The following is a 24,473-nucleotide window of genomic DNA, read 5'->3' as shown; positions in this document are numbered from 1 at the left end:
ACTGCATACATGTATAACAAGAGTTACGAAAGCACGTTCAATTTGAACAAGGTGTGTGCAATTGATGGCACTAAAACGAAGTACATGAACAACATGATTAAACAGAACATATAGTAAAGATAAGTTACACTATTACCACACAACCATTACACATAAAGATAGGATTACATGAAGTATACAAATAATGACCTATTGAATATAAGACATACAGTAACTTACCTACTCATTGGGAAGTTTACGCCTCAACCATGACACCTGTTGTGAAGGTCGAAGGTTGACAAATATCATGGAATTGCTGCCCTGTGCTAACATATCCATACTCCTTACTTGTGTTTCAATATATATATCATCGGTTTCAACCATCTCTTGCAGTATTTCGCAGAATGTGACAAATTGTACCCCTTTAGAAGTACGTGTCATTGTATCTACATTGTGAGCAATACCGTTCAACAAATTATAGTACTCCTCATAATTGGTTGCTCTCTACTTTTTAGACCTACTAGTCGTCTTATTAGTTGCCATTGGAAAATCAGTGGTAGGAGTAGGAGGTACTGGCGATTGTGGTGGATGACTATCTTCATAAAACATTTGTGTGAAAGATTGTGAAGATTCAGGATTCATGTACATTGGAGTGGATTGGGATGCATGTGTCTGTGGTACTGATTCAACGTCCTCATGTATGATGCTGTTTAATGTGACAGACTCTTTTCCAGTGGCATGAGAATCGCCGAAGACCTCGACGAACTCGTCAAAGTATCTCCATAACTTGGGACCTCTGTACTTTTTTCTGTTCGGGTATTTCTGAAAAATATCATGTGTTCAAATGAACATGTAGTAAAGAAATGTTAGACATAACCTAATAGTAATATCTCTATAACGTACCTCAATATAGTCATTCCATACTTGTGGGTCGACTTCAATACACTTGTTGATTGGGTCATACCCAAACCCGCTTGTATTCAAAATTTCTTTCATGACTGTCAAGTTTGGTTTTGAGTACTTCAATTTGTTTTTTATTTTCTCTTTACTGAATTCTGGACCGAATTTGTCTATCATGCCTTTTTCAATTGCTGTATATGCTTTGGACTTCAATCCTCCACCAGATTTCATACCAGGGATGCGGGATTGCTCCACAAGATGTTGGACTAAATAGTCCATTTGTGCTTCAGTCCATGTAAGATTCTCCATTGATGGACCGCTGTCTTCCATGGTAATAATAACTTGGACAATATTTCTTGACAACTAGATATTTGAGTTGGAAGAATCTTGCATAACATGTTCCAAGGAAAGACACAAATGAATGATCAACAAAAAAAATGGAGGAGCTGTAAAACACATATCATATAAACAAAAAAGATAGGGCAGCATTGAACCAATAGTGCAACATTTCAACAACATGCATATTCCAAGTAGGAAGTGAAGCAGCCATATCCACAAGCGGAAAAAAGGAAAACCACATCCACGAAAGAGGCAATTAGCACATAACCTATTCATCTACTAGGAAGTGAAGAAGCATGTCTTGTTATCTATTACTAATTCATCTGACCTTCGTGACTGATTTATTCAGAAGTAATGTCGAGCGGCCAGATTTGCTACAACAATACAACTAGGGAAATACATTTTCAGTTTGCAACAACAATGTATCAAGTGCTTATGATTTTTCAGTTTGCAACAACAATGTTCCAATCAACGAAAGAATACTAATCATAAAATTAAACAACTTGAATGAAGACATATTTTTCGTTAGATTATTATTCATAAGCATACTAGGAGGTGAACTGAATTCAGGTTATCGCAGTACAACAGAAGCGTATGCCAGGTATAACACAAAGCATAACACTTACTGCGATAATCTCATATCAACTCAAATTGGAGGAGTGTAATGAAAATGAGAAATCAGAAAACAAGTTGTAGTATAAATAATCTTCAACGTTTTCAAGATGAAGCACCAAAGTTTATGATGACAATCAAGGATAATCCTAACAGAGAAAGAAATCTGGTGACCACGAAACATGTAGCCAACCAATTGATGGATAAGGAACGGTTACACAAGCTATTATGTAGAGATTGTTTAAAAGAACTGGATATATTCTACTTGAAACATGAATTATCTGAAGCATAATTTGGACTCTAATGAGTTCAGGTTCGTGGTACAAATTCTTTCAACAAGATTCAAGCTCTTAACACTCCACTAAAATGAAAAACGGGAATGAAAAACAGACCTGGACCTATTATGTTTCGCTCTTATACATGTCTAGAACTAGTACAGGCGTACGTAGCGTGTATACATATCTTTGGCACTAGTCCATAATGATCAAAATCGACTTGGGAGCCTATAGTATATATAGTCCTTGCTTCTTTAGGTATGAAAAGAGATGGAGACTCCCATCCGGACCCTTGATCTTTTGATTGGACGGTCCAGCGAACTCTCAAAGCTCTGGTGGTCTTTCTCAAACTCTCATCCCAGGTGTTCAGCGGAACTCCATCATAGCATCATCCCAGAAGCGTATGCCACATTCGCAGTACAACAGAAGCGTATGCCACATCCAGTGCCGCACATAACCTATCAATTAGCACAGACCAGCCTTCTATTCTCTGCTAAAATCGCAAGAAAGGGGATTTGAGAAATACCAGAAGTTCTGAAAACGAGGGCAAAAGCTACAGCGATGGCGGATCGGAGGAGCAGCGACCGTGGGGTTAGCGGCTGCAGACCTGTCTTCCCTGCCGGTGAGATGCCAAAAAAATATATATTAGGGCAACAGAGAAAGGGAGAAAAGGAGAGCATCAGAGAGCAAGAGAGAAAGAGAGGAAGGGAGATGCCTCCGAACCTGCGAGCGAGAAGCCGTTTGCTGTGCGACGGTGATTAGGCCACCGATTAGGGCACTGATTTGGGAGAAGATGAGGGCAGCAGAGAGCAAGAGAGAAATGGGGAAAGATCACCGGCAGAGACGCGGAGCGGCGACCGTCAGTGCGGCAACGGTGGACCGGCGACGGTGGGAGCGACCAAAGACAGTGAGCAAGGAGGAGCTACGGGCATTCTCTTCGAGCGAGAGGTGGAGCTGCGGGCATTCTCTTCGAGCGAGAGGAGGAGCTGCGGGCAGAGGGAGGAAATGAGGGGGAAAGTCGAGCGCGGGGGATCCATCGAGCGGGTCTCGAGCATGGGGGATCCATCGAGCGGGTGAAATTCCACCCGCTCACGTTACGCGTTAAACGGGGTGAATTTCACCCCGTTTGACGCATGTTTAGGTCGAGCGGGTGGGATTCCACCCGCCCGTACGGTTTTTTCCGAAAAAACACCCTTCACCCGGGCAATCAAACACCCCCTAAAGGAAAACTGTTCATAGATTTAGGGCATGGAACTATGTTCTTTTGCTTCTACATTCTTCCCCTTTCTTCTTCTTCCTAGTTGGTCTAGAATGATGAATGCCAGTGGTTCCTGCTCCTTTGAAATTGAGTGGTTGTATATTTGCAGCTCAAGTGGAGGTTCCATGACGAGGATGTGTAGAACAACTCTCAAGATCTAATATTGGCTCATCTCCAACTAGAGAAGTGGTCACCTCCCCTTTTTCCATTTCTGCTATCTGCATCGATTCTTGTTTCACCGAGGAAAGTTGTTCATCTATGCTATGAACTTTTTTTCTTTTATTGATTGAGTAATTTACTTTGGTTGTTAAGTTATGCACTAATTGAGGCATTTGGAACTTGATTGTTGTTTCTCCGCTGCAATGCATTTCTTTGCGTACCATTTTTGTCATTTTCCTAACATCAGATTACAAGAGAACAAGGATTAAACTTGCTCGATCTGATACTCTTTAGTGGTACCTAAATTTTACTGCAATCTGCAACTTTCAGAAACTGTGAACTCTTTTCCTCAGAGAAACCCAATATGTTGGTTTTATGAGAATGTAGGTATTGTTTATGAACTCTTTTCCTTAGAGAAACCCAATATGATGGTTTTTCTACATATCTTGAAGAAACTTATTAATTGATGTACCTCTTGTGCATGCTATGGGTTATACTGAAAAAGGGCTCAAGTGGCTTTTTCCCTCCATCCTCACCTCTCTCCAAATCCTCCATTCTCTCTCTCTTTCTCTCTCTCTCTATACACGCACAAGGCTTCATGGCCTGCCAAACTTGTGATTTTAGCTGCCACAACTAAAAGAAAATGAATCATTTAAAAAGAACAATGAAAAAGGAGGTAGGCTTAAGGTTATATAAGGTAATTTATGTTGGTCATACAAAGAAAAACCAGCTTCAAGATTAGTTTATCCTCCCATGGCAAAGGAGCTACGCTAATTTTCAGTGTCACGCAGTTGTTTGGAATTGATTGCATAAACACCCTCGTTCTTAAAACCTAGATTGTGATAGTTTATTTTCATTTTTCACTTTCCTCTATTTGAGAGAATGTATTCCTAGCTTGAAAGTTGGAAATTTGCCGACAAATTGTGCAAGTTATGCATCGATTTTCTCAATGGCCTCTCCTCTTTGGATATCTAGAATGTGCTTGATTTTCTATTTTAGTAGATGCAGAAGAGGATGCCCCTTTCTACAGTTCTCAAAACAACTTAAACAGAGAGCCCTTTTGTCGAATAACAGGCATAGCTCGAAGAACATCATACGCCTGCATCCATTTCAATAAAATCAAATTGCAGTGTGTCGGTTGAACAAACTCTGGTCTTCTTTGTTGGCTTAATCTGAAAACTTTTGGAACCTGGGGTTTAATGGCTCGATGTGTTTGAAGCTCTGTTGTTTGATTTGGTAATTATATATTTTGTAGAAAAAAGTGATTATGCCAGCAGTGAACGGGATGCTGAACATCATGAGGTCTTGCCTCAAGGTAAAGACAATGAGGTGTGTATTTTTTACTTCATCAGCTGGCACGGTTAACAATGAAGAACAGGCAATAAGGAAAGGGCAGTGTATGATGATGAGTGCTAGAGCGACATTCAGTTCTGCAGGACCAAGAAGATGACAGGGAGGGTAATCTTAGCAGCAATAATCATGTAAAGTTGGAACTTCTTGACATGCCATAACAGCAATTATTGATTGTAGCCTCATCTCTTGAAATTTTGATTATTCTAATTGTATTTGTTTCCTTACTCCTTATCTTTTGTTAGTACGATCATCATATTGTAGGAACAAAAAGAAGTAGCAATGGCACACACACACACACACACAAACACACACATAGAGAGAGAGAGAGAGAGAGAGAGAGAATTTGCGAATTGAGGTGGGAAGGGAGAAGCTTCCTTGAGGAGAAACATGCTTTTGCAGCCTCCAGAATTCTTCTTGCAGGGGAGTGGAAAAAGTTGGGCGGCTATTGTTCTCTTGCTATTACGTGATTGATTTTTATCTTGTCCTTGGTATGAATCTCACCTTTCCACTCCAGTAGAGAAGATTCCATGCAAAAGGGTGCAAAGTACAAGGGCTGGAAACACTAGTTTTTTCTTTTATGTTTATTTAACATGAAATTATTGCAGTTGCATTTGGGATGAAAGATTTTTTTTATTCTATAAAATCAACAGGTTTCCTTTTACAATGTTGCTTGCAGAAGACTGTGAAGATGGTTTGGAACTAGGTAGAAGCTATAAGGGTCGCATGTGTGTTTATTATGGTGATAATTTTGTGGTTGGCTCCTTGGTCATTTGGTGTACTTGGAGCTATGGATTCTAGCAAAGGTATACAGGGCACTGCTTACTTCTTCGGTTGTGGTGTAAAGTTTCCTTTGCAGTCAATTATTAATCTCTTCATGAATTGAAGCATGTCCAAGAACTTTGTATGTAATGGAGTTTATTTTGATTCTGCCAATCGGTTTATATTGGACTGGTGCATCCCTTTATAATATGTTTCCTGTTGTAGTGTTGGGAATGGAGTTCTATGTACTTATTCATGGCGGTAAAGGACTACCAACACCTTTTAGTTGATTGACTTATAATAAAGTTGCATTATAGGTGCTAATAAACAAAAAAAATGAGAGGGTGACCAGCTTCTCATCGGCCTTGTTCTTTTTGTGTTTAGTTTTTGTTCCTTATGTAAAGATAATTATCATTTTTTGCTAGAATTTTTTTTTTGTTGACTTTTGTACCAGAGCTGTCACGTGAGGATAAATTTGGTCTTTGGAGCTGACATACTTGAGGCTTTGGCATCAAATTGAAGAAATCAAGGTATGGTGATCCAAGATATAAACTGTTTGTGCTTTTCATTCTAGTCAAGTTGTGATAAATTATTGGGAATTCCTTGCTCTACACAGCCATAGTTTTTTAAGTATATGAATTTTATTTGCAGATTATCCCCATCAGCTTAGAAGATAAAGGTGAAATCTTATTCCATGTACTCGAGACCGTGACATGTAGAGTGTGACCCAATCTGCTCTCTCAACTCTCTGGTTTGTATAATATGACTTGACCGGCTCTAATGAAACCAAAGATGGACGATTTGGTGGTGCACTCTATGTATCCAACATACTGTATGTTGTGGCAAACTACTCATCTTGTTCTTCCAACAACTATTACTGACGTTGCTACTTGCTCTAACATTTACTTTCTTGCTCTTGCTTCTTTTCTCCCCTAGCATTTCTTCCTCCAATTTCATTAACTATGTTGATATATTGTTTCTCCAATGATTGCTTCCATACTTCCACTTCATCTATTTCTTTGTGGAGTTTCTTTTTGCTGGTAACTATGGGTTTGACTTACTCAGCTTTCATTGTCTGGCTGATTGTTGATGCAGATAAACTACATTAGTAAATTAATGACATGAATGGATGATCTTTTACTCTCTTGGATACCATGTTTTCTGCGCTTAGAAGACTTTTGAACAGTCAAACCAACACTGAAAGTATCAAATGATGGCGCTGATAAAGGAGCATTCTTTCACCGATTGTGCTCTAGTTAACAGACAGGAGCCAATATTCATATCCCAAAATTGATTTATATGCTGCAAAAATGTCAACCTTTATGTATGGTACTTTTTGATTTTCTTTTGTTCCCTAATATGTGTTCACTTTTAAGCTTGGGTTGGTGCTCGTTGTTTAGAAAATGTTTATTTGCTTTTCTATGATCATGCAAAACCATATGACGTTAATGCTGAGATGACATGACACATGTCCTCCTTTAAGTTTGGGTTTCTTCCTTTTCCATTCAATTGGTATTCTTTCCGAGATTATTCTTTTATGTTTTTTAGTGAATCATGTGGATTTGACAATAATTTTCTTTTATAATTTCTTTTCTATATTCCTATAGGAAATGATTGTTTGAGCTTTCTGATAAGATAGAAGTAGGAGTACTCAAGGACCTTATTTTTTAATAATTTTTGCATAATTTTCACTGTCATATTACTTGTTTCAACTATATTGAAGTCCTTATATGTCAAATTTTTGTCTTTTAGAGTTGATTGACCGCATTTGGACTTGCTGATTTTTGTCTAGAATTCAGGTCCTGAGTTTTGAAAAATAATGGAGCTTGTTTTTGTCATTTTAAGCTTTGTCTAGTTTTTGTTTTCTCAGAATTCACTGCTGTCTTTCTTTTTCCAGCTTAAGAATTAAGTGACTTCCGAAGTTGAAGATTTAGAGACTTGTGGATCTCCATGTTCTCTAGAGAATCTGTAAATTATATCAAGTTCATCTCTAGAGTTTGAAGAGGCACATATTGGCGGCCTCTAATGATTAAGAGATGGCATTCATTGCCAGTTCTCTTGAACCTTCTCATGTTGGCTTCTCTAAATGCAAGTTTTGACTAGGGATCCATCCATTTATATTTCCAAAATGGTGCTGATCTCTGCTAGCTCAATTTTATGCACTTGGGTCAGTGTGAAGTTTACAACTTGTAGCCTCCTGAGATGGGCTCAATCCATCTAAAGCTTCATGCTTGTGGCGCTCCGCTTGTGGGATCGCATCATGTGCAGAGCATGTGATTTTCTAAGGCAAGTTGTATTGATACAACATGTGGAGGACATACTGATAGGGGAAATAAGGTAAAATATGCCATGACATCTTTTTGGTTCCTTCGTGTACATTTTTGTGAATTGGACTTATTGTATTCATTTCGTGAACTGAACTGTCTGGTAATGCATCATGTTCATAGCTTGTATTCACTTATTATTATTTATTGTGAACTCTGTGTATTCCTTTACAAACAGTTTATTCTTGAGTAATAAAACATATGTTTATCAGATGATGCTGCTTAAAATTTTGAGAATGATTCTACTTTTCTGCTGCACTGATGGAAGCATAAATCTATTATTTTTAGATGTGCAGAGGGTTTAAGTAAAAAAAGTTGCAAAAATTAAGATTAATTGAAATTTATTCTTTTAAATAAGACCAATAGTGGTGATAAATTCATCGCTGTATATTTACCAGTAATCAGGCAATACCAGTGACCTAACGGTGCAAAGAATAACCGCTATAATCTAATACCGATTAAAATTTTCACGACGTATTAATCTTAACTTCATCGCCATCTATCTACACAGGTGATATCAAAATAGCCGGTATAGCCTTTGCTAATGGTGTCTATAGCGGTGATGGTAGCAGGGACCTACACCGGTGCGTATATCGGTGAAACCGATCACCGGTAAAGAGTCCTTTCATGTAGTGCACCTGTCTTGGGCGCCCTGCCCAGTTAGTATTAGAGTAGACTTTAAGTGTCCATAATATAACCTTATGAATTATGAGGCCGAAAGATATGGTTCCTTGCAGTTATCAAAGAATTCACTTAACATGAAACCCAAGGAGTGTTTTTCAGTTCATGCATAAACAACGATACTTTATTTACAACATAGATATTGTGAGGCTAAGTTAACGTGATGTACTGTAATGCTTCAACAAGGCTTCTAAACATAGTGACATCTATTGATCGTTCTTAGCTTATGAAAGAGGTATTAGGGGACATAGGAGTAACCATAGGTTTGATACTTGTCATGTGTCCCATGGATAAAAAATCAAAGATATACTTCCTCTGAGATAGTATAAGCATATTTATTTCAATGCCAATAAAATAATGCGGGCCCCTAAATCTTTGATAGAGAATTGGTGGTCAATGTCTTCAATTGTTTCATGAATTTCTTGAGATGAATTGCTCATCAATATAATGTTGTCAACATAAATCAAGATGTAAACAAAATAAGAGTGTGACTTTCTAATGAACAATGACAAGCCAGACTTACATTCAAAGAAACCATGTGTTATTAAGAGATCAAATTGTCAAAACATGCCCATGGAGCCTGAATACATGTTTAGGTCACGCAGGACCTTCAAAACCAAAAGGTCGTATAATGCTTTATGTTATTTCAGGTTGGGTTGGAGCGGGTCCAGAACCAGACCCGAATTCCAGGTGTGAAGAGGAGCCCAACACCGGCTCTCTCTTTCTCTTCGTCTCTTCTTCCTCGTCTGCCTTAGCGTCACCCTCTTCTTCACTCTCTCGTCACACTGGGTTGCACAAAATGCAGAGAAGAAGAAGGCGGAAGGAGTGGCAGCTGCGACAGAGGTGAAGGGCGGCGGTGGTAGCGGTGCACAAGTGAGCCCTCTTGACCTCTCTTTGCCTCTTACTTCTTCTCTCTTCTTTCTTTTCCTCCTCCCTCTCTCGCTGTTTCTGTCACTTTTTCCCCTGACCCGAGTCTTCTGGCCTCTCTCCCTCGGCACTCTTTGTCCGTCTCCCCTCTCGGTCTGCATTCTCTCACTGCCCTTCCCTCTCGGTCTGCACTCCCTCTCTTCCTCAAGCTCCCACTCCCCTGTGTGCTGCATCTCCCACTAGCAGCCCCCTTCTCACTCTCACATCTCTCTCTGCCCATGCTCTCTCTCTCTGCTCGAGCTCTCTCTCCCTGTCTCTTTTGTCTCCTCCACTCTCTCTCCCCATTGCGGTCTTTATGTCGTGAGTATGTCTCCCTCAACCAAATCACCACCTAATTCACAGCTGACTGCCTCCTTCTAATGACAAACCCCTCTCTTAAACTTTCTTTTCGTTGATTTTCACTCTTTTGTGGCTGTGGGATTGGATTGCAGCTTGGGGGCATGTTTTTCCCTTTATAACAGTGAATTGAAGGTGTTGATGGCGACGACAACGAGCAATCATTGGTGTTGGCACTTAGTCAAACACTTGAGGTGGCTGCCGAGAATACTACGACAATTTGGACTCTAAGATTGAGGTGTGCGAGGCCTAATCGAGCCTAAATTGTTTAATATTTTATGTTAGCGCATGTATAATTATTGATTGGGCATGCTAGACTTAAGATTGGAAGATTTAGAATGCATATTAGCGACGTTGCTATTTTGGAGAAAGTCTAAGACTATTTTGGAGGAGCGATGATCCATGTCTACAATGATCTTTTTAGCATAATGAGTTAATATTCGAAGCAATTAGGAATCATAGTCGAGATTGTGATGATGTGGAAAAGGTTTAGAACCGTTTTAGCGAACACATGAAGTATTCTTTTGTTCATGTGCATGCACGCTGTTTGTTGGGAAAGAGTATGTATGTTAGAAAGACGCCTCAACTAAGGAAGCAAGGGAGAAACGTATTAGTGATTGATTCAAATTGAAAGCGCGGAGCTTAAATCGTTTGGTGACAACCTCAAAGAGTTGGGAAGAGACCTATTGGAGGGCTTTGGGTCAATACTACCCGCTGACACCCTCTTGAGGCGATGACCTTTGCCTCAGTAATTATATTTCATACATGTATATAATGTAAAGCGAAGTGAGTAGAGAACTTATTACTTACTTATGTTTGCTGGTACACCGGGCACGTTGAGTAGACCTTGAGCAACAAGACTTGAAGCTCGAGGCATTTTGGGTATTTTGGCGATGTGCGACAGGTATGATGACATTCTAGGCAAATCCCTGCCTGGGGCCAACCTTTGAATGTGTGTTTTCAGGATCATTGGATCCTATGACTATGTTGTGATTGAGTGAATGTATGCATGTGATTGGATTGTTATGAGGTAAGTTTTGTTTTAAAAATTACTGCATAATTGCATGTGCATGTTAGAAATGATAACTGCTTAAGACAGATGAGGTGAGGTATCGAGTCGAGTATCTCCTTGACCCCAATTGTGCATTAGAAAGCATCATAGAATGATAATTTCTTAGGACAACTACGAGCCAATCACGGACCGAGACTACTCTCTGTGGTTTGGCTAAGTTTTGAAAGATGTGATTGATGTGTGTGACTAATGTGAATGTTGTGATATGTTGCACATACATTATCGTGGGCATGAATGCAAATCAATGAAATTGAAAGGTAGTTGTACCCATAATGTTATGATGGCTAGCTAAGAATGTTAACTACATGTGGAGGCAATTGGAGGTATGAGTGCACTCGCGAAGTGAACCAACCTCATGAGCTAGCATATCATTTTTGTGAATGTGCTTTCATAATAATAAATAAGAAAGAATAAGAGATGAGAGGCCAGTGGGTTGTGGCAATGTGTTTAGGAGATGGATACCCTTAGATAGTCATACTGATCCACCTTTGCAAGAAATTTCTCATAAGGAGTTTTATATTTGAGATTCTCCGATGGAGACAATTTATGATATGAATAGCTTCTAGGCATGAAGCAAAGAACATGATGGTAAACTCGCGTGGAATATCATATGAGCTGCATTCCAACAAGGTATCCCATTCTGTTGGGATGTATCACGACATGCAAGTGATGCCCTTGGAGTTCCAAGCTGATTATATGCACCAGCATGCTTAATAACCAAAATGGCCCTGGTTAATACAAAAAATATGAGTTTTTGTAGGGGCAAAAAGAAAAACTGAAAAAAATTAAAAGACTAAACAGAGCATTTCTTTTTAAATAATTTCCAAAAGACCCCATTCTTATCCTTTTTCTTTCGGCATATATGTCATGCGTGCACCGAGTGCACACAACTCACTCTCCTTGGAGACAAGATAGGCTGAAAATTCCTTGCTTAGAAACTCTCCCCCACTGTGAAGGATTTTAATTTTGTGACCAAGCTTATTTTACACAATATTTTGAAGTCTGGGAGCAAGCAAAGGTGTATGATTTCTTGACTAAAGGAAATATTAATCATGCAAGCTGGGAATAATGATGACCATAAGTAGATAATAAGCATATCCATTCAGTGACAAGCATGGCGAAGGACCCCATAAATCTGCATGTAAAAGCTCAAGAGGAGAACTAGAAACTTATCAGACTATAAAAGAGTCAAGCAGAACAAAATCGAAGAACATGTTTTCCCACAACCGAAATAATTCCAGCATCGTGGAGTTTAGATGTCATCCATGAATGGGAATGATGACCCAAACAATAGTGCCATAAATCAAACGAAGAAAAGAGGTTTTAAAAACATTAAGTAATTGTTTATCGTTTGTTCGGGTGCTCTGAATTGCACTCATTTTGGCAATTTGGCCACTCTGGTGATGACGTCTTCATCACCTTTGGGACGTGCCATTTTTACTGTGGCAGGAGTGAAACACTTGTTTCATCCGCAATTGCTTAACTACGAAACCAATAGTTGTAAATGACTTGATGACATGGTATGCAATACGACGTTACTGATGGTTTGGGTCCATGTTACACATGTTACAAAAGGTCATGTCATGTCTCCCAACAAGTGTTGCGTAACATGCAGCTTGAACTTTAGTAACACGCCCACCGTGTTATGAAAGAAACTTTTTTTTTCAAAAAACAAATCGTACAATTATTCCTAATACATTAAAATACACAAAAAATAATTAACAATAATGGACATATCAAGTATTGAGGTAATTGACACTAATCAATCCTACAAAACATAAAAGTATACAATAAACAGAAAGAGGGAAGTAATAATTGACATATCAAGTATTGAGTAAATAAGATAAAATTAAATAGAGAAAAAAAACACTTAAACAAATTAAAATTTTATTATTAAACATCCATATATTATCATGTTCAGTCATACACAATGTTTACAAAATCACAATAATATCCACAACTTATACAAAACAAAAAAAATTGAAAGTCATTGTTTTGGCATCCTTGACATAATTATTCTGCTCCATCGTTCTTTGAGATTACCCGCATGTTGACAAAATCAGCATGAAGGGAATGCTTGAAGTGTAGTAGAGTGCACCAAGCCCTTTACCTTGTCTCCAAGTTCATGTCCAAACCCAATGTCAAAACTCTTCTCGAGTCTCTATTGGGTCAATTCATGTCAACGTCTAATACTTTCTCTTGTTCAGATGGACTCAGAAAGTATTTTCTCATATGACCACATCCTATTCGGGTCGTGTCGAGGTCGATCTGGACTTTGCATCATCCCAAGTGGAGTCTACCTACCTCAGTGGTATCTTTCATGGTACCCAACTTTTCGGTGTATGTTCTCGGACCACTTAAAAGATTACGGTTTCGAAGAAGCAATCGGTCTTGCCATGCAACCTATCAACTGTAGTTTAATCCACGATATTGCTGAGAGATGGAACCCAATGACCAATACATTTTGGTTCTCCTGAGGTGAAATGACAATCACTCTAGATGAGTTTTCAAGCATTATAGGTTTGCCAGAGCCAAAATGTGACCCAAGAGGACCAATTGAATACCAGTTCCTTGTGAATCAAGGTCAAGTCAAAACTCCAGAAATGATTTGTAAATTCACAGGAAAACGAAGTTGGCCCTTTCTAGAGAAAGATGGACATCAATATCTTCAACTACAAGAACTTGGTGAAACATATTCTCAATATGTCAACTCTGCTTTACTATCTCGAAGTGTTGCAGACAAATACAAAACTCCATGGTGACTTGTATCGTGGGTCTCATCTTCTTCAACAATGAGAAATGCGTAATGGATTTTCGCACAGGTCGCCTCTTCAGAAAATGGGGGTATGTCAAATGCTGCCACATATCCATAGCAATGGCAGCCTTGGCATTCCTTTACCGAGGGCTGACCAAATTCTCAATTGGGGACATAAATTCAATAGAAGGAAGTGTCTTCGTATTATAAGCATGGTTCTACAAAAACGTGGGGCCATAATCATGCTATTTTCATAACACCGACGGCCAGTTATCTAGTATGGAACATTACTGTAGGAAAATTGAGGAAGTGGATAACTCCACCATTATTTGGGATTTCTTTGATCAAGAAGTCGTCAAGTCAAGATAGACCTACAACCCAATCAAAGGAAGTCTTCTATTGGGACCATTCTTCATAGTTGAATAACATCCATAGCATTGCCTCAGACAATTCTCACTGCGTCAAAGGAAAGCATATTCAATTGAGTCAGAAGAAGCCATCATAGAGTGTGAACTAGATACTAAAGAGTGGTCTGGAATATACACATATTGCCAACAATGTTGGGAATCATTTGCTCACTTGTATCTTGTCTTTGGTACAGGAATGAGTTCTAAATATGTAAAATGGTGGGATGAAGTCCTCCCATCTATCCTTCTATCATAGGTCATCATGTCAAGTTCATTATGGTTAATCAAGCTAAGTTTTGTTAAATTGTGTTGAACTTTGTCAAGTCTTGTCAATCTTTTCTTTTCTTCAATATGCAATCAAAATTTGTCATTTTGTCGTTTGTACAAATTATCTCTCATCAATTCAAATTCTGACATTTTCAATTTTTCTTCTTATAAGGTGAACATCCGCTTTATGGTGGAGACCAGAAGCCAACAAAGGAAGATGATTAAGATGGAACTAGAACAAACCCTTTTGGGAGACAAGGGAGAAGAATCTTCCTTCGAAACATCTCTCAGGATGGAAGCCAATGATTTGGAATATGAAGAATACAGAAAATTTCAGACATACATGATTATGTTCAAGGAAGAACAAGCCTAGGTAGATAGGGCCAAAAGAAAGGGAAAAAGACAAAGAAATATTCATTGAGTAGTTCCGATTCTTTTGAAGACACTACCATAGAATCTAATAGTGAGGAAGAACCAAAGACTCCCAAGAAAAAGAATAGGGGAAATCTTGGAAAACAAAAATTCAGAAAGTTAAAAAGAAGTTCAGTAACAAAAGGAATTTCATCTGTGAATATTTCTATGAAAGTTTTGGGAATGACAAACACATAAAAAACTTACCTAAAAATTTTATCAAAGTTGATGGCCATGAAGACTCAAAGGCACATTTGGCCATGTTCTTTGCTTAGCTCTCTTCTGATGCTTCCCAAGGAGCATGGAAGGAATTTCAGCACAGTGCTATCGGGAGCACATCAATCCAGTTGAATTGAAAAATTTTGACAAACTAATCAACTTTTTCATTGAAAGGTTCATCCAGAATGTCAAAACTGCACCAACGATCCCCACACTGTGTTATCTAAAACAAAGGCCAAGTGAGAAGGTTAGGGACTTTATTCGAAGATAGAGGTCTTCTTGCAACAAGATGAGGGACCCAATCTCTCAATCCCATGCATTTGGATTGATCGTCAATAATTTGAGACAACCACTGAGGAGCCTCATTTCTAATGCTCCAATCAAATCTTTCATTGATCTTACTGAAAGACCAGAATGCATCGAAGCAGAAATTGAAAATGGAGCCTTTGATGTCGTCATTTCAGTAAAAGTTAGGGAAGATACAAAGAAGAACAACAATAGTCAAAATGCTCTGGCCAGCATCATAACCAATGCCACCACCTTCAAGAAAGAAAGATCAGAATATCCCAAGAATAAAGGGGTAATGGACAAAGCTAGCAGCAGTAGCAGCGGCATTAAAAACAAACATCATGGATGGGGATACAACAAAAAATTCACCCTATTACAACAGAGTTATGGAGAAGTCATGCACATGTTGATTGAAAGAGACACTCAGTTTCTCCCCAAAGTTTCCAACCCCCCACCAATGATGGGAAAAAACATAGAACAATTCTGTAAATTTCATCATGCTCCAGGACACGATACAGAAGATTGTCTTATACTCAAAAATATTGTACAAGATGCGTTCAACAAAGAAATCATCAAGGAGGACAGTGAACAACCAGACATCCTCAAAAACCATTTTCCTAAACATGGGAAAGGAATGGATGCAATGGTCAGGTTTACAACAAATCATCAAGTCATCATGGCAAACAAAAGGGATAAAGCAACCCTGGATTTCTTTGGGTTACTTTCCAAACATGATAAAAGATCCATCAATGAACAAACTGGACTGGACAAACAAGACAGTTGGATAGAGATTGATCAAAAGTCACAAATATGGGATCCTGAACCTTTGGATTCCATTTTCAAGGAATTAACCCCCCTACCTCAAGTCAAGAAAGAAGGATTTAGTGCTAACCAAAAAAATGAATGGGCTTTTGGACTATACGAAAATGGTCTGATCACATTCTTTGATAAAGATCTACCAAGTGGGGGCACATCGCATAATGATGCCTTACACATAGTGGTAGAAACAAGGGGCACCAGAGTCTCTCATGTTTTGATCGATGGAGGAGAAAGCCTGAATATTTGTCCATAATAGACAGCTTGTACATTAAGCATAAGGTAGGTCAACTATACCCCATCATCAATTTTCATCCATGGATATGATGGAGCAAGACAACCTTGTCTAGGATGTATATGTCTGGATCTGAATATCTCCGGGACGTATCATCGGGTTTTATTTCATGTGGTGGATATAGAACCCTCATTCAACCAATTGCTTGGCAGACTATGGATCCATGCTACCAATGCGGTTCCTTTCACTCTACATCAGTGCGTCAAGCGGACTCACAATAGAAATACTATAACCATCTATGCAGAAGACAAACAGAATCGTCTTGCACATCCAATTATTCTGGTACCAACATAAACAATCGAGGTACCTAGTATTCAAGTTTGCAAAGAAGAAAATATCTCAAAAGTCTCAAGCTATTCAGAAGCCAAAAAAACAAATATGGGTGGAAAAAGATACCAAGCCTGAAACAAGTTACAAAAGCCATCCATTATTCAAAAATTTCTGCCAGAATGAGAAAGGATTGGATTTACTCATACGCCATAGCAACCAGCCATTCACTAGCCTTGGCAAACATGAAAATGGAATCTTGGAGCCAATTATCTTGTTAGGACAGCAAGGTACCCGGGCCCTGGGATGCCAAAGTTAAGAAAAAGTGGATGCCGAGGAAGAATTCAAGCCAGTACCTTTTGTCAAGAGCAACACCATAGGCGGACATTCACCATCAATCTGAATCAATAAATCTGCTATCATTTTGTCATCTAGTTATCGTTTTGTCATTTTGTCATCATTGTACTCCAGTAGACCAAGTGTCTTCATTTTATAATACCTTCAAATATGTAATAACATATGCAATTTATTTTCATATAAAATGCTTCAAATTTCATCTAACCTCTTTATAATCTTTAGAATGGCACCTGAGAATCAAACATTAAAAGCCTTTAAGGAGGTAAATCCAAAACTCACCGAGGCAGAATGTCCAGAGTTCATCCAAATAAGAAAGCAAGATCAATCGTCACCTTTGATTAATGATCTGATTGAAGAAATTAACATTGGCACAGAAGAGAATCCAAAGATTTTGCAAATCGAAACAAGTCTTTCAACAAAAGAAAAAAAAGAGTTGATAGATTTCCCCAAAAAATATCAAGAAGCCCTTGCATGGACTTATGAAGACATGTCAAGACTCGATAGAAAATTAGTCGAGCACCGACTACCATGAAAACCAGAGTGTAAGCCAATCAAACAAAAGTTAAGAAAACTAGACCCTCGTCTTAAGGGGCAAGTTAAGAAAGACCTAGAAAACCTACTAAAGGCAGGGTTCATCCGAACAATTGATTATCCTAAATGGTTAGCAAACATCATGGTAGTTCCAAAGAAAAATGGTAAAATTTGACCCTGCATCGATTTCATATATTTGAATAAAGTCACACCAAAGGATGACTATCCACTTCCAAACATCGACTTGTTGGTAGACAGTACCGCAAGCCATTCTATGTTCTCCTTTATGGATGGATATTCTGGCTATAACCAAATTAAGCTGACTGCTCAAGATCAAGCCAAAATATCATTTACAACCCCATAGGGCACCTTATGCTATACTGTAATGCTATTCGGTCTGAAGAATGCTGAGGCAACATATCAAAGGGCTATGGCAGCTATCTTTCATGATCAAATGCATCAAATCATGGATGTGTATGTGGATGATTTACTAATTAAGTAAAAAACAATGGAGAATCATATCAGCATTCTCTCTCAAGTTTTTGATAGACTCTTGCAATATAAGCTTAGATTGAATCCACAAAATGTGTATTTGGTGTAGAATCTGATAAGCTTTTGGGATTAATGATCAGTAAAAAGGGAATCGAGATGGATCCCTCCAAAGCAAAGGCGATCATTGAAATGTCACCGCCAACAAATCTTAAGGAGTTACGCAGCTTGCAAGGCAGAATTTAGTCAATCACAAGGTTTATATCTAATATTGTCATGAGATGTGAACGTTTCAACCATTTACTATGGAAATGAGCCAAGTTTGAATGGAGACATAAATGTCAAGCTTCATTGAAAAAGATCAAGAAGTATCTTTTTTGCCCATCAATTTTAAAACCCCCAATTCGGGGGAAACCTCTACTTCTTTACATCACAGTTAATAATTCAACCTGTTGTGAATTTTTGGCTCAATATGAAGAATGATGTCGAATAGAACATGTCATTTATTACATCAGTAAGACATTTGTGCAGTATAAAAAGCATTATTCCCACATGAAAAAAACTTGCTTAGCCTTGGTATGGATGTGTCAAAAATTGATGCACTATTTATTGTCATGTGAGGTTAAGAACAAGATTAAAAGTGTTTTAATAGTCCAAGAAATGAATGGATCCTCAAGGGTAAGAATCAGAAACTTTGTTTGATTTTGGGGGAAAAAAAAGGTTCTTAGAACTTCTAAATCAACTTGAAAACTCTCCAATCTTCAAATAACTTATCAAAGGAATTCATTTTTAAAAGAAGGTCAAATCACTTATTCGACATGAACTTTGGTTCTTGAATCCAAAATCTCAATGCACAAGTATATAGGATATGCATCAATAATTCGTACATGATCCAAATGATCCTTAGTCCTTAATCCAATTACCCTTGTTAAAGGTGGCATGAATGGCTGGACCTCATTCCGACGGGCGGATCCCTTTCTCTTAAAAATTTTTCTTTAAAACCCCAATTTGAAAAGAATTTTTGCTTATTCGCATTCGACACCCCCGAGGAAAGGGTGGGGTGCGAACACACGGCAATGACATGTAATCATTGTCACGTCAGTGTCGCTTTTAGTATAGGTATATAGAAAAAAATAACACTAAAAATATCATGAAATTATTAAAAAAATTTAACAATTAAGGATCACAATTTTGGCCCATAAAATCCAACTAACATATTAAGACAATCATGCTATGATATTTGAACTTTGAGTTCTATCTATGCCTTGGGACTTGTAAGGAAAACTCCAAAACTTGTGTGCACTGCACTGCACATTCTAATCCCAATATGTCAAAATATGTTTTAGAATCAAACCAGAAAGCCAAATGATTCACAGAACAAAATACCCTGAATCATTTGAGAAACAGATTGGTTAAAACATTCAAATTAAATAAAATTTACAAATTATATACCACAAAAATGAGCAACAAGTAGAAAAGAATAAAAAATAATAACGTTAAGCTTTAACACTACGGAAAACAGTACATCATTTAGCTTTTTATACAACTTTTTTAATGGAAATACATCTTGGTAATTCTTGACCTTCTCAACATTAAATTCTTGTAAGTTCAAACTTCTAACCAGGTAACATTGTTACTCCATATTCCAAGCAGCAGTTTGAGATTTAGGTCTCAGATCAGAAATGAATAAAACCAAGCCTTTCAATTAGGGCGTGCCAGCCCAATGTGGTCTAGTCTATGGCACCATTTTAGTGATACAAAGAGTGTTTTCGCTGGGCATGTTGGATAAAGCCAGCCAAGCCAAGGATGCCTATAAATTTACGCGATAGCGTTAGACCATGTATTTATGGTTACATTAAGCGAAAATCGTGTAAAACCATATAATAAAGTTCTTTGGATCTTATTGGGTCGTACCATCTCTATGTATATCTTACACTGAAAATACAATTAATAGGAAGGAGGGCATTAAAATAAAAACACACAGAGAGAGAGAGAGAGTTTCTGTCAGGGGACTATTGGTCGGGTTTGTCGTTCATGAACTAAGGGCCTGTTTGATTCCTCAGGTTTTTATCCATAGATTAAAAGCCCTGGATTTAAATCTATGGATGGCAGGGATTAAAATCCATGAAATCATGCCACCGCATGATGGACAAAAAGAAAATCCTACACCAAAAAAAAAACTGTTGCATAGTTGCCATCTAACTTAGTACGTACACCGAGTCTAGCTAGATGCAGGTTCGACCAGCATAATTGCTATTGACTGAGCCCTTGTATTCACAGCTTCATGGGCTGGACTTTAAAAAATGATAGTTGACATGAAGCTGTATCTAGGTATTTTAGACATCTAATTGCTGCCTTCCCCATCACCATGATATCATGCATCCAACCTCTGTCAATTTGAAAACTTCATAATACAGGCAAACGTCTATTTTCATGAAGGTACCTCCACAATAATCATGAGTAAATGTGAGACCAAACAAGGAAGCATGCCACAATAAAAAAAAGGTTGAAAGTAAGGAGCTTGAAGACACGCCCATACCTTATCACAATGTAATCAAGATCTTAACTCTCAAATGAGTGCAATAGTCTTGCTAGTCATTGCAATAGATAACCTTTCAACTAGAAAAGAGGAAGCCATAAAATTGCATAATGTTTAAATTCATTCAAATTCAGCTAAAAAAATATTCACCAGCAATATGTGGGCATCAATCAAGTATGTTCCATAGTCCATGCAACCAATGAACATACAGTTGCATGTATTATTATCATCTCCATTGGCATTTGAATCACCATATACCTCAATTTTTCATACCATCTCCAGTACTTAGCAGCCTTGTATTTTCTTCTAGCAGGGTACTTCTACAACACGTCTACAGTTACATAATTGCAAATTTAACTAATACATAGTTAGATATGAAACATGAAATCGTTTTTCTACTAACCTGGATATACTTCGCACACACCTGGGGATCCACGTCAATGCATTTATTAATTGGATCCCGCCCGAACCCACTGGTCATCACAATTTCCTTACAATTTTGTAAATTGGGTTTCACATATTTCAATTTATTTTAATTTTTTCCTTCCCAAATTCTGGCACAAATTTTTCAATCATTTTTTATTCAATGGCTGTGTAGGCCTTTGGCTTTAGTCCACCCCTTGTTTTCATGTGTGGTAGTTTGGCCTGCTCAACTAAGAGGTTGACTAAGGTATCCATTTGTTCATCGGTCCATAACAAACTCTCACCCCTTGATGGTCTAGAACCTTCCATGCTTGAAATAGAACAAGTACAACTTCAAAGTATGACAAGTACTATTAGTTAATCTAATCAACTAATGTCATACATTTAAACCATATAAAGGAAAGAAGCTAACAATGTTGACCTAACAAATACACATTGTCAACATAAATATTCTTAAGTTATTCAACATGCATGGTGTTATCTAAATATGATTGCTACAAAGTGGAGCAGCAATAAAGCATTGAGATATAAATATGTGAGATGAATGACATTTTCGATTTCACTTTAAACTATAGCAGCAATAAAGCATAGATGTAGTCATTATTAGCTTGAGTTAAGACTTGATAGCAATCTATCAAAGCAATCAAAACCTACTGGCTTATGTAAATATCTCTCAATATGCTGTTGTTACATAAAATCATCAAGTTAAATGCAACCAGCTTTAAAATGTGTTAGAATATGTTGCTGTGGGAACCGGATCCATTCCTGGACCCGGTTCTATGGGGCGCGGGTACCGAGGCGGGCTCGGTACCCTAGGCGGGCTCGGTACCCTAGGCGGCTTCTCCTCTCTCCCTCTTTATATTGTCACTTGTGTTTAGTGTTGAATTAAGTGAAATCTAATTTTCTCTCTCCTAGGGTTGCGGTGTGCCCCTAGGTCAGAGCCTCCCCGTGGTTTTTCACCTCTTTCTGAGGTTTTCCACGTAGATTGTGTGTTCGTTCTCCACTCTCTCTCTGTGTGGTTCGTGTTTCTACATGGTATCAGAGCCAGCAGAGTTGGAGAAGCGTTTTTTCCAAGGATCGTCAAGTTTTTTCGTCGCCCGACGCCGTTGAAGTTCCGGCGCCGCTGCTGCCCGTGTGACGTCGCCCTGCTTTGCCGCCGCTGTCCTTTGTTCCGCCGCCGCCGTCCTCTGTTCCGGCGTCGCTGCTGCCCTTGTGACGTCGCCCTGCTCTGCCGCCGCCGTCCTCTGTTCCGCCGCCACCGTCCTCTGTTCCGCCGCCGCCGTCCTCTGTTCCGCCGCCCTCTGTTACGCCTCCGCGGTCCTCCGTTCGTCCCGTTCTTTGTTTCTGCCACCGTGGGTGGCCTCTGTGTTGCGCCGTCGCCTGCTTTACGTTGCCTCTGCCTCATTCCAGCCGCCGTCGCCGCTGCCTCCTTCCCGACGCCGTTGCCTCCTTCCCGACGCCGTTGCCTCATTCCCGCTGCTGTGCCTCTTGTTGCTGTGTGCTAGTTTGTGATGGCAGAAGCGATGGGGACTCAAAAAGATGCCGTTCTTGACACGGGCAGCGCCTCCAAGACTGAGAACGTGCCGCTCCAGGTCACCTCCATCCGTCTGACCAAGGACAATTACCTATCTTGGTCTGCCGCTCTCGAGATTGGGATTACTAGCCGTGGGCGTCTCTCTTACATCACTGGCGACAAACCTGCGCCCATCAAATCTGATCCTCAATGGGCGACGTGGGCGTTGGAGGACAGCCAAGTGAAGGTGTGGATTATCAGCTCCGTGTCATCCGATATTCAGCCCCTCATTCTGCGGAAGCCGACCTCTTTTGATATGTGGACTGTGCTTGCAAAGATGTATGGTCGCAAGAAGAGACATTTGCGCACCTATCAGATTAAACGCAGTATTTACTCTCTGACACAGGGTGATTTGTCTGTTGCTGCCTTCTATGCTGCCCTGAAGACCAAGTGGGAGGAGTTAGATTATCATGTGACTGATGAGTGGACATGCGGTTCAGATCATTCCCTCTACTGGGAAAAGGAATGGATGGACCGTACGTTTCTGTTTCTGGGAGGCCTGCGGGATGAATTTGAGTCTATTCGTAGCCAGATTCTTAATGGTGATGAGATTCCGGGGATAGAGGAAGTATATGCTCGTGTTGAGTCTGAAGAACAACGTCGCCAGGTGATGCATCTTGACACCGGTCATGGCCCTTCTGCCTTTGTCAGCCGTGCCTCAGGGACTGGGCAGCGTCCTGCCCGACATTGCACTCATTGCCACAAGTTGGGGCATTCGGTGGATTTCTGTTGGGATCTTCATCCCGAGAAGAGACTGGTCAGAGGTCGTCCTCCCTCTGGCAAGCGTAGCCCTTCTGTGTCTGATTCCAGTCAGAGCAATTCTTCTAGTGGTGCAAAGTCCAAGTTGTCCCCTGCTCAACTCAAGGAGCTACAGGCGTACATCAGCCGTCTATCTACTACCCCTGAGGAGTCCTCCACGTCTGAAGGGGCTCAGCTAGCCCAAGCTCTCGTTGCCTCGACTGATCAAGGTAACCCTTCTCTTGGTGATTGGATTGTTGATAGTGGAGCCACTCACCACATGACAGGGGACTCTAAACTCTTTCAAGAATATCAACTTTCTTCTGGCAAGCAACGCGTGTCTATGGCAGATGGGTCTTCTATCTCTGTGGCTGGGAAAGGGAGCTTGTCCCTGTTGAACAAATACCGTCTTCACAATGCCCTGCATGTTCCCAATATTCCTGTCAACTTACTCTCTGTCAGCAGTATTACTAAAGAATTAAACTGTAATCTGATTTTCTCTGCTGATCATTGTTCCCTGCAGGACTTGGTGACGGGGAAGAAGATTGGGATTGGTTCGGTTACTGATGGGCTCTACAGGCTGCCGGTACAAGTTGCTTCAGCATTGCTTTCTGCCACGAGTGGTCACTTGTCTGGTGTGAACGATAGATCTACTGTTCTGCGATGGCACGAGCGTCTTGGACATCTACCCTTCCAGTTAATAAAGAAGTTGTTTCCTCATTTGTTTGCTTCTGTCTCAATTGACTCCTTCGCTTGTGAAGTGTGTCAATTGGCTAAACATGTCAGGGCTTCGTACCCTATTTCTTTGAATAAAACCACTCATCCGTTTGCCTTAGTTCATTCCGATGTTTGGGGTCCTTCTGGAGTACCCACGTGTGGTGGTTGTCACTATTTTTTGACGCTTATTGATGATTACTCTAGATGTACGTTCGTGTACTTGTTGCGAGAACATAGTGAGGTTCCAGCAGTTGTGAAAAACTTTGTTGCCTTTGTTGAGACTCAATTCCATACTACTGTTCAAGCTTTCCGTACGGATAATGCAAGGGAATATGTCTCCCAATCCCTTGATGAATTCTTGAAAGGCAAGGGTATTGTTCATGAAACCTCTTGTAGTTATACCCCTC

At 39.5% G+C, this 24,473-nt stretch overlaps 1 protein-coding gene and 1 long non-coding RNA gene across 3 annotated transcripts; one reads left to right on the top strand and one right to left on the bottom strand.

Moving 5' to 3' along the window:
• Positions 1-483: 483 nt before the first annotated feature.
• On the bottom strand, positions 484-1,209 carry LOC116252565 (uncharacterized). The gene is made up of 2 exons (XM_031626914.1): positions 883-1,209; positions 484-801 (listed from the first exon to the last, which is right to left on the bottom strand). The coding sequence occupies exons 1-2, from the start codon at positions 1,207-1,209 to the stop codon at positions 484-486; spliced, it is 645 nt and encodes a 214-aa protein (XP_031482774.1).
• Positions 1,210-4,129: 2,920 nt separating this feature from the next.
• LOC116253366 (uncharacterized) lies at positions 4,130-7,997 on the top strand. Of its 2 annotated transcripts, XR_004172430.2 has the most exons (4): positions 4,130-6,164; positions 6,286-6,313; positions 6,730-6,958; positions 7,532-7,997. It is a non-coding gene; the product is annotated as an uncharacterized LOC116253366 (long non-coding RNA). The 2 variants fall into 2 exon arrangements; XR_004172429.2 differs by having other exon boundaries at positions 6,286-6,958.
• The last annotated feature ends 16,476 nt before the right edge of the window (positions 7,998-24,473 follow it).

Source organism: Nymphaea colorata, chromosome 4 (genome assembly GCF_008831285.2).
Source record: "Nymphaea colorata isolate Beijing-Zhang1983 chromosome 4, ASM883128v2, whole genome shotgun sequence".
NCBI lineage: Eukaryota > Viridiplantae > Streptophyta > Magnoliopsida > Nymphaeales > Nymphaeaceae > Nymphaea > Nymphaea colorata.
Note: the sequence above shows the minus strand (reverse complement) of the source record. Positions and strands in the feature narration are given on the sequence as shown.

Bases quoted from the DNA above. Each gene is read 5' to 3' on its own strand.
- LOC116252565 (XM_031626914.1), bottom strand. From the start codon at position 1,209: ATGGAAGACAGCGGTCCATCAATGGAGAATCTTACATGGACTGAAGCA. The intron at 802-882 runs GTACGTTATAGA...GATATTTTTCAG, and splicing joins TATGGAATGACTATATTGAG to AAATACCCGAACAGAAAAAA.